The 11,507-nt window shown below is 32.0% G+C and overlaps 1 protein-coding gene across 1 annotated transcript; it reads left to right on the forward strand.

The window, feature by feature from the left end:
- The first annotated feature begins 5,822 nt into the window (after positions 1-5,822).
- LOC133030777 (uncharacterized) lies at positions 5,823-6,948 on the forward strand. The gene is made up of 4 exons (XM_061103653.1): positions 5,823-5,897; positions 5,988-6,080; positions 6,160-6,261; positions 6,355-6,948. The coding sequence occupies exons 1-4, from the start codon at positions 5,823-5,825 to the stop codon at positions 6,856-6,858; spliced, it is 774 nt and encodes a 257-aa protein (XP_060959636.1). The 3' UTR covers positions 6,859-6,948.
- The last annotated feature ends 4,559 nt before the right edge of the window (positions 6,949-11,507 follow it).

Genomic DNA, 11,507 nt, shown 5'->3' on the forward strand with positions numbered 1-11,507 from the left:
ATAAAAAATAATTGATTTTAGCTTCAATTTAAAAGGCTCACTAACTCTCTAGCTTCACTCCAAAACGGATGCTAAAACATCTAGCTTCTTTTATCCCCTGAAGCTAACCTTATTCATTTACCCTAACCCCCAAATTGATTCACACACTATTCAATTTGTCTTCAACCTCAATCTGAAGGCCTCCTCCTCGTCCCAGCCTCCTTCTATGTCCTCCGTCCTCCTCGTCTTCTGTCCCACTCCCGTCTCCTCCCAACCCAACCCCATTCAATGAAAACCGAACTTGATTAGACAAAAACACACTACAAGAAAAGCAATTTTTGCCGGCGCAGTTGACCAATTGCGCCGGCAAAAGTTGTCAGCATTAATGAGATGCTGAATTTGGGATTGGATTCAGCTATACCTTTTACCGGCGCAATGAAATGCGCCGGTAAAAGATGAATACTGAACCGCCAAATGGCGCGAACACATGTCCAATTCTGTAAGGCTTTTACCGGCGCACAATTGCGCCGGTAAAAGTTTCCCAAATTTTGGTGGGAATGTTAACCGCCCTCGTGAAAATTTGGGGGGGAAATAAAACGCGTGGTAGGTGGGGTTACTTTTACCGGCGCATTACTGCGCCGGTAAAAGTGTTAGTGAAACGCGCGTTTCACTCCTAGGTCAGAGTAAATTTATTAAAAAACTTTTACCGGCGCAATTGGATGCGCCGGTAAAAGTAGTAATATGTATCAGGGGGCACGAAGCCCCCTTTCTTCCCCATTTCATTTGCAGAGCCTCCATCGCCCCCTCTCTCTCCTTCTCTCTAGTTCTCTCTCGTTCTCTCTCTCCTTTCCCTCTCAATCTCTATCAAACTCTCTCAATCTCTCTTAATTTTTTCTCAAAATCTCTCTTTCCCACTCAATCTCTCTTTTTTCATCAATTTTTTCCCCAAAAAAAAACTCCGACCACCACTCCGTCCTCACCACCGCACCGCCGCCGTCCACACCACCGCACCCCCAAACGCCGGCTGCAAGGTATTTTTTTAATTTTAATGTATTGTTTAAAAATTTAAATTTTTATATATGTGTATGTGTATTATGGTATATATGTATGTATATGGATGTGTATGTATGTATGTATATATGTGTATGTGAGTGTATATACGTATATGTGTATGTGTATGTAGGTATATATGTGTGTATGTGTATGTAGGTATATATGTGTGTATGTGTATGTATGTATGTATATATGTATGTATGTATATATGTATGAATAAATATATGTAAAATGTATGTGTATATATGTGTATATGTGTATATGTGTATATATGTATGTGAATATATATGTATATATGTGTGTATGTGTGTGTGTATAAGTGTATGTGAGTGTATGTGAGTGTATGTGGTTGTGGTTGTATGTGTTGATATGTATTTAGGTATTAAATTTTTAATTTGATTTTACTATTTATGGAATTAGGTCCGTGTTCAACCGCTCGGGATTACCGCAAGCTGCCACAAGTTGTTATTTTTGCACTCGATTCAGGTATATTTTTTTGCTTTCGCTTAGTACGTAGTAGTTTTTGATATTAGTTTATATGTATATGCATGTTAGTGAAGTAGGTTCTGTGATAAAATTGACTGCTGTTGGATGGGTGGATTATTTTTTTGTTTATATATTGTCTTGCAATATTTGTTTGTGTTGTTTATAGGTTTTGAAAATTTTGGGTTTACAATTTTTAAGCCGTTATGCTGCCGAAATTTTAGTAGGTAAAATGTGAAATTAATTAATTGTTTAAAAAAAAATTAAGAATAACTTAATTAAGTAATTGTTGATTAAATAAAATAAATAAAGTAAAACATAAAATTGAAATTGGAACATGTAATTTAAAAATTTAGTGAAGTAATTTTATTTAAAAAAAAATATTTTCAAATAAATAATTAGAAAAATATTTAATTAAAAAAAATATTAAAAAATGTAATATATAAGTTAAAATGTAATAAAGTGGTATTAAATGTTTTTAAAAAGTTAGTAATTTTAATGTAAATAATAAATGATTAAAAAATAATAAAAGTAAAAAATAATGTAATATATAATTTACTATATATTAAAATTTTTAAAATGTTAGTAATTTTAATTTAAATAATAAATGATAAAAAAATAATAAAAAAAAAAATGTAATATATAAATTAGTATATATTATAATCTATAATATGTAGTATATATTATAATCTATAATATGTAATCAATTATTTTTTATTTTAAAAAATTTTTAATCTTTAATTTAAATGAATAAATGTGAAAATTATAAATTACTACTTATTGTTTAATTTTAAAAAGTAAGTAAGTGATATTATTAACTTTAAAAAGGTTGTAATTTTTAAGTTAAAAAAAAATAGAAAATTATAAATGAATATTTATTGTTAAATTGAAAATGTAAGCAAATGATATTTTGAAGATTAAAAAGTTTGTAATTTGTAATTTAAATAAATAAAATAAAAAATTATGAATTAACTTTTATAATAAAAATTAAAATTTAATCAAGTGATATTTTTAAAATTTTAAAACTTTTATACTTATAATCTAAAAGTCAAATAAAATAAAATTTTAAAGTAATTATATTTAGAATTTAATCAAGTTATCATAAAGTAAGTACAAATGAGCATAAGATATTAAAATAGCATAAAATTAAATTGTTTTTATCTTTTCTTCATCTCTTTGGTTATACACCAAAGATAGGATAGAACAATTTGTATTATCACATAGTGATAATTTAATTTTTTTTCAATTTTACACATGCACGATTTACCTTAGACCCGTTTGGAGAGGCTGAGTCAGTAAGGACTCTTAAATACGCTTCTCCAAATTATCCAGGACTGTTTGTCCGCATGGATAGTTTGGGCTTGTTTTATACTTATAGTATGATCTATTGCTTAATTGATTATTTCATTAGTAGATATTTTGGTACAACGTCTTCTTACACGTTCTTGTAAGTCGGCAAACTTAATTACTACAAGTTTGCTAACTTATAAGAACGTGGGGAGGTCTTCGAAATTTTTACAAAAATGAAATAATCTTAAGAGCGTAGATTGCACTATATGTATATTACAAACCTGAATGGGATAGGTTCTTTACCCTTTTAGTAATGGAGTGAGAAGGTGGATTAGGACACTTGCACATTTTTTGTTTGTTTTTAAATTGTTTTTGTTAAATACTTCGTAGTGGAAGATGCCTGCCAACCGAAGTTGGATGAAGGCGCACCGGCGCTCTGCAGAGTTTCGAAGTGGCGTTGACGAGTTCGTTGCGGTAGCAACGAACCACATGAACGCTGACGGATTAGCTCGATGCCCATGCATGCGGTGTTTGAATGTGAATTTTCACGCACCTGCAACTATAAGGGTTCATTTATTTCTCAGCGGGATCCAACCTTCGTACAACCCCTGGTATTTCCACGGGGAGACTTTCTCTCAACCCGCAGTTGAACTTCCTGAAAATGACGAAGAGGAAATGGCAGATGTGTTGGCGGACATGTTAAGAGGGGACCCTGGGTTTGACGAATCTGCTAACACTACTGATTCTTTCAATGAACCCCCTATCAACGACAACAACAAGTTCGATGACTTGTTTAAGGAGATGGAGGGTGAGTTATATCCAGGTTGCAAAAAATCAGCCCTTAATGCACTGGTAAAGCTTATGCACTGCAAGGTTTTGAATAGGTGGAGCAACCACTCGTTCGATATGTTGCTGTCCATCTTGATTGATCTATTTCCAGAGGGGACAAAATTACCGAAGTCGCATTATGAGTCGAAGATGCGATTGCGCAATCTAGGTTTGGGTTACGACTCAATAGATGTGTGCAAGTATAATTGTGCTATTTTCTGGAAGGAGAATGAGAAGAAGGAGTTTTGCCCTGTATGTGGCGAATCACGATGGGTGAAAAGAAAGGGTAAGGGGAAAAAAGTTCCTCACAAAGTTATGCGTTACTTCCCACTCACACCTAGGCTGAAACGATTATATTGCTCAAGACACACTGCGGAGGATATGCGGTGGCATTACTCGCAGAGACCAAAAGAAGACGGTGTGCTTAGGCATCCTGCGGATGCTGAAGAATGGAAGCAGTTTGACCGCCTTCATCCGTCTTTTGCTGTTGAACCTAGAAATGTCAGACTGGGATTGGCGACTGACGGTTTTAATCCATTTGGCAACATGAGCAACTCTTACAGCCTGTGGCCAGTTATTTGTGTCCCATATAATTTGCCACCGTGGAAGTGTATGAGTTCTGAATCGTTGTTGTTGACCTTATTAATTCCAGGTCCATCATCTCTTGGGAAAGACATAGATTAATGAACTACGGTTGACCAACCAGGGTGCAAGAGACTGAGTTCCCTGAATGGTTCAAAACTCAAGTAAGCCTTGTTGCCTCTCAATACTGTTAATCTTGTTCTCAATAACTGTTCAACTTTTCTTAACTTAATATTTTCCCTGATATGTAGATTAATGAACTACGGTTGAGCAACCAGGGTGCAGTGTCAGATGAGTTGTATGCTATCGCTAACCCAGCGAATACAGCAATTTATTTTTATCCAGGGTGCATAGTGAACGGTATTAAATTTTTGGTCAAGGAAAGGGATGATAACCGCAAAACACAGAATAGCGGTGTCATGGTCCCCGGTGAAGATGGCCAAAATTTTTACGGCACACTTGAAAAAATTATGGAGTTCACTTATTTGAAAGATTGCAGTGTTCTCTTATTTTTTTGTAAGTGGTTTGACACTAACGGGAGTAGAATGGATAGTGACGGTGTTATTACTAGCATCTGCGTCAACCGACAGTGGTACCAAAATGAACCGTTCATACTTGCATCTCAAGCAAAATTGATCTACTACATTCCTGATTTAAAGAACGGTAAAGACTGGCTGATTGTAAATGAGTACATACCGCGCAATGTTTGGGACTTCCCGGACACGGATGGGGAGACACCCTTTGTACAGGAAAACAATTCAGCTGAAACCGAGTTCGTTGTTCAACTTCCACAGTTGGATGATGTTGACTATGTTCGCCATGATGTCGACCCAACTGAAGTTGCAAACATCCATCGTGTGAATTCACAGCCTCAACAATTAGATGATTTCATTGTCGATGATGACAACGAGGGTCTAAATACCGAAGAAGACAACTCCTTAGAATTAGAGAGTGACAGTGATGATAATGCTGTATATGTAACTGATGATGAGGATGATGAATTGTAATTGACATAGTGTTTTAAATAAAATAAAAATTACAACCCTTCTTCTTTAATATGTTTGCAATATGTTAGTTTATTTTAAATAAACAATATGTGTTGTATATGTAGTATGTCTACACCAGGTGGCAGCAGTTCGAAAAAGAAAGGCGTCAGAGGTAAATACAAGGGCAAGAATGTTGAGGAGGAGCTCTCCAAAACACAATCTGCCAAGTTACCGATTGAGGTGCACGCAAAGACAGGCACCCCGTAGGCAAGAACGGAAAAAAATTCAACAATATGGCCAAATGGATGACTCGGATGTCTATCCCCATTAATAAATTCAAATGGGAAGATGTCAGTAGAGCTGACATCAACGCACTGTGGGATAGACTTGAGGTATGCCTTACTAATTTTTTTAATTTCTAAATTACTATACTCTTATTAAATTGTAATTAATGTATTAATGTGTAACTTTTTGCAGACCAAGTTTATCCTCCCACGAGATAACCCTACATTCGTAGACTACGGTGAGTACGAGATGTCAAAGGGTTTACGTGACCGGAGTGGCAGATCGCAAGAAGAAGTGGATACAAAACATTGAGGAGCTTGGACGGAGAGGGCCGACATGTCACCTCCTGAGGGAGTAACTCAAGAGGTGTGGAGTGACTGCATCGCTTATTGGAGCACAGACAAACAAAAGGTACATTTTTTAAAATTTTAAATTTTGGTAATGTTTAATTTATATAGTCAATAATAAATAATTAATTGTTATAAAAATTATTAATTTCAGGCGAGAGCAGCGAAAAATAAAGAAAGTCGGGGTAAGATGAAATTTTTAGGAGGCTGGGGCTCCAAGCCCATTGTTTCACATGTTGTCGAAGGGGTAAGTTTATATTTCACTATCATTCATTTAACTTTTTCTATTAAAATAACAGTACTAATATATTTTCTCTTGAAAATAGGCTAACCCCGACACAGGAGAACTGCCAACTGCGGTGGAAACTTTTCAAAAGTTTCACCATAAAGGCAACGATTGGCGCAACGAGTTCGCGCAACAAGCTTACGTAAGTTTACGTTTTAATTCAATTTTCATTTATTTCTTTCAATTTATTTTGTGTTAAAATTAACCATTTAACTTACTTGTTTAATTGTTTTAGGAGCAAATGGTTGAAATAGCGGCAACTCAACCAGCGCCCACTGCAGATGAGCCCGAAGAGCCTGCTGTCGATCCTACACAGTACCCCCGAGACTTACCTGTTATGACGCAAGTACTCGGGGAACGATCTCGGCATCTTAGAGGCTTTGGCCATCTCCCCAGACTGAAGGAAGTTGGGGCCAAAAGAGCACCTGCCACGCATCCTTCAGCCCAACCGACTGTTACAATGGAACAGTACGAGGCTTTACAGAAAAAAGTGGAGGAAGCGGAGCAGACAACTCAACATACGAGGCAGCAGTATGAGACACAACAACTCTACCTCAGACAATTCCAAGATCAGTTTGAGTATCTTTCTCGAGCTGTGCCGGGTTTCAACTTGCCTCCCATGGATCTTCCACCATTGCCCACTCCTGGTGCTGGATCATCGGCTGCTGCTGGTGCTGGATCGTCATCGCAGCCTCCCGAGACTCAGAGAAACAACGATGACGACATTACCCGCCTATAGAACTGTACTTTTTTTATTATCCAGTTCGAACATTTAACATTTTGTTTATATACTGATTTTAGTAGTAATTAATGTTGGTTTATCTTGTAATGTAAATTATGTTGGTTTATTTTGTTAATATAATATTATAATTATTTAAAAAAATATAATTAATTATATTTAATTAATTAATATTAAAATTAATTAAATATAATTAATTAAATTTTTTTAAAAATAAAATTTAATACTTTTGCCGGCGCAATAGTGCGCCGGTAAAAAGTGACAAAAACAATTGGCGCCAACAGCCAGATTGGCGCCAATAGTTTTGCCGGCGCACTATTGCGCCGGCAAAACCTAATCATAGCAGGTTCAAGGCGGATAAGGGTATTTTTTAACACCGGCGCTTATTTATTGCCGGCGTTATTCCTCGCCGGTAAAAGGACGTTTTACCGGCGCAGTTAATGTACGCGCCGGTAAAAAGTCCTTTACCGACCAAGCTTCCCGCATAAGCTTTGCGAAGGCGATTCAACCGCGCCGCAAGCAAGCTTTACCGGCGCAGTCAGTGTACTTTTGCCGGCGCAACAATGCACCGGTAAAAGCTGGATTTCTTGTAGTGACAACTCTATAAGTCTATCGTCTTCTCCCATTCTCTTCTCTTCTTTCTTTTATATTTTCTTCATCTCATGGTGTTTTTCTCTTTGTCTCAGATCTCTCTTTGTTTGACCCATGGACCATCAAAATTAAGGAGGCAACTCATTCTCTCTTGGCTCTGTTGGAATATATTTTACTAGGATCTAGATTTACTACCATGTATGTTGTTTAACATTCTAAATATAAATTTCTAATACAATGTAATTTAAACACATTGGGTGCAGCATAATTAAATGACTCCTTCCGCTCAGATCTCTAACCCTTGTATCCTTTTTGTATTAGAGTATCACCAAGATCTAAGCCCGATTCTCCTTCTCTTGACTTGGATTCTTCACGGTCTTACACACTGTGATTGAGTACCACTTGATGTGTGTGGGCACTTACACTATCACTATAGGGTCCGAAATATTGAAGAGAGAAAGAGAGATGAAGGATTGGAATGGCATAGAGAAGATGACTCAAATTTTTGACTGAAGGCAAGTGTGGCAATTGTGTTCATCATCTTTCAATTTGAGGCCATCACTATCTATTTATAGGAATCCAACTAGGTTTAGGTTTGAATTAGTTGGTATTAAAAAATGATAAAATAAATGGTAAAATAGCCTATAAGTTGCCGACCATGGATGTGGGCCCCACTTTGCAATTTTGCTAATTTTTAACTATTTATCTTATTTTCTCAAAAATGCCATTTTTCATATTCAACCACGAAAATGCCAAAGTTATTTATTTAATAATTAAAATTAATTATCAAATAATATTGACATTTAACATATAATTTTCCTATTTAATTAAATATTAAGAAAATTATCAAATATTTAAGTATCATGAATAAAATTAATTTAATTATTAATTTTCTATTTAATTAAATATAATTAGAAAAATACTTCAAGCAAACATAGAATAACTGTCTAGATTTTCACTAACTAATTTCTTTATTTTCTATTATAATACAATATATTTTAGTCCATTTATTTTAATTAATTATTATTGAAAAATTTATTTGATTTAAGTTGATCTAAAATTGATTTTCAACTTTAATCTATTCTTCAAAAAAAGTTTCAAAATTATCTGCATTAAATAATGCAATTTCGAAATTAGTGAGAAAAATGATTAATAAAATAAAATGTATTTTGAAAATTATTCTAATTTAAGTTGATCTAAATTTAAAATTTCCAACTTAAAAATAATTTTTCATTTAATTAAATAGTCTGAAAATAACTAACATTTAAGTATGAAGAGTAAAATCAACTTAAATATTTAATTTTAAATTTTATTAAATGTATTAAATAAAAGAATCAAATAATTAAGTATAAAATAAACTTAATTATTAATTCTAATTTAATACTAGAAAAAATATTCTAATTTAAGTTGATCCAAAATTAATTAATATATTAATTTTCAACTTAAATATATTTTTCTAATTAATTAAATATTAGAAAATATAATTAGTTACTAGAAATAACTATCTAGACTATATCTTATTAACTAAGTGTTTTTATAAAATTAACTTTAAAATAATCCAATGAAAAATAAATTTCATATATTTTAAAGTTAATTATGTTGTTAATTCAATTTTAATTAGGTTAGACTAATATAATTAACATAATACAATTATTTAAATAACGCAAATGAGCCTTCACAATTGGAGTGGTTCGTGTGAGGGAGGGTTGGGTTCAGTATGTCGTACCCACTACTATTGGCCCCCTAACTCTCACACAAGTCCCAAAAGAGAGTAATTTAACCATTAAATAAATAATTGTTATTCATTGAATAAGCCCATTACTAATTGAGCCTAAATAAAATTACTTATGTGAAATTTTATTTTAGCAACCTAGTCTATTTAATTAATAAAACTTAAATGGGCTTCCTATATGCATCTAAGCTCAAAAGCAAACACATAGGCTCACACAGGTCAAATAATTTGGATGTGCCCTATCATGTTACTAGGTTTACACATATGAAAGAAGTTGCAAAATTTACCTGTTATAAATTATTTATAAGATCTATTAACAATTGAACTATGATTAAAATCAGATCATTGGATCTGTCAGCAAGTTAATCATAGCAATTTAGATCAAATAAATAATAAGTTTGTAAAAAAAATTGAGTAAATAAATAAACAAACATTACAAGCAAACATGTAACAGATAACTGGAAAGTAGGTTAAGATATTTCTATTTAAAATTAAAATATTTAAAATATATCTTAACTAGAATTTAAAATTTAGGTTGTTAGAGAATATTTGAAAAAATATTCAAAAACTAACAAATCTCCTAGATATCTTAAATTCTAACTTAAATTCAAATATCTAACCAATTTTTTAAATTTTCAGTTTATTTAAATAATTTAAATTAATTAAATAAATAATAATATAATATAATATCTTGAATTTAAAATTTAGATTTTTCTAATATTATATTCTTAATCTTATAATATAATGAATTAAATATAACAAAAATAAATATTTTGAAAAGAAATATTTGATGGTTAGGATATTATCAATTTTATTCAAATAAAATAATTAAATAAAACAAAATATCCTATTTTATGGTTAGAAACCCTAAAATTTCTATTCAAACCTAAATTAACAAACTTTTCAAAATATCATGTTATTTTGCCAAAAATTAATTTTAAATTAAAAAAAATATAATAAGATAAAATGTCAAAATAATTTTTTTTTTCAAATCTTATAATTGAATTTAATAAAATATATTTCAAAAAATAACAAATTTTTGAAAAACTAATATGGTTAGCAAATTTTGAAATTCAAACTAGATTATTTCTAAAATTTTTTAATATTTTATTATCAAAATAATATCATTCAAATTTTAATAATAAAAAAAAGTAATATCTGATCTTATAATTAAAATAAATAAAATAATCAAAATTTCAAAATTAACCATAAGGCTATTTTTGTGGAAAAATCAAATTTTCAAATTCAAAGGCTACTAATATCTAAAACTTATTTTAATTAATTAAAAATCAATTTTATTCTGATAATTAGATTTTTAATTGAAAATTTAGATTATACCGAAATTCTACCATAATTTGAATTTTGTTTCAATGAAAAATGATTTTTGAATAAAAAAATATGACAAAAAAAAGTTTGAGGCACAAAGTGTTGGAAATTATTTTACCAGGATCTTAGATCTACTCACAAGTATGTTGATTAACACCCTAAATATGAACTTTCTAAAACGATGAAATAAACACATATAAAGTTTAGGAAACCTTACATTGGGTGCAGCGGAATAATATGACTCCTTCCGTTCAGATATCTAGCCCTTGATTCCTTTCTGTAGCAGAGCATTATCAATATCTGAACCTGGATCTCTTTCTCTGAATCTTTGATGCTGAAACTCCTTTGCTGATGATCTTTCTTCACGATCTTCCTCACTATGATTGAGGTATCACTTGCTGTGTGTGGGCACTACTCATACACTAAGCATTTCGAAATTATCAAGAGGGAAGAGAAAGAAGAAGTGGCAGCTAAAGATAGGGAGAGAGAAAGGCTCAGGTTTTTCTCTGAAGGAAAAATAGAAAAATTTAAGTGTAATTTTCCTGAAGCCTTCACTATCTATTTATAGCATTCCACTAGGGTTAGGTTTGAATTATTTGGCATTAAAATAATGAAAAAATCAGTTTAAATTCCTACAAACGTGGCTGGCCCTATACAAGTGGATTTGGGCCTCACTTTTTGCAATTTTGCAGTTTTATCTTTTCTGCATCTGATTTTCTCAAAAACGCCAATTTTCTAATTCAACCATTTAAATGCCAATTCTAACTATTTAATAACTATAAATAATTATTAAATAATATTGTCATTTATCATATTTATTAATTGAACCATACAAAGTATCATAATTAACAAATATGCCCCTATAAACTCTTTCTTTACAATTTCGCCCTTACTTAGTGAAAAATTCACAAATAGACATAGTCTAATTTGAGAATTATAATTGATTAATCAAAACCAATTACATGAGTCTTACAAGCAATATTATCTCAACTAGTGGGGG

This window comes from Cannabis sativa, chromosome 9, assembly GCF_029168945.1.
Source record: "Cannabis sativa cultivar Pink pepper isolate KNU-18-1 chromosome 9, ASM2916894v1, whole genome shotgun sequence".
In the NCBI taxonomy this organism is placed as follows: Eukaryota; Viridiplantae; Streptophyta; class Magnoliopsida; order Rosales; family Cannabaceae; genus Cannabis; species Cannabis sativa.

Coding starts and splice junctions, on each gene's coding strand:
- LOC133030777 (XM_061103653.1), top strand. CDS start 5,823: ATGTCACCTCCTGAGGGAGTAACTCAAGAGGTGTGGAGTGACTGCATC. Junction 5,898..5,987: donor GGAGCACAGACAAACAAAAG/GTACATTTTTTA, acceptor TATTAATTTCAG/GCGAGAGCAGCGAAAAATAA. Junction 6,262..6,354: donor AGTTCGCGCAACAAGCTTAC/GTAAGTTTACGT, acceptor TAATTGTTTTAG/GAGCAAATGGTTGAAATAGC.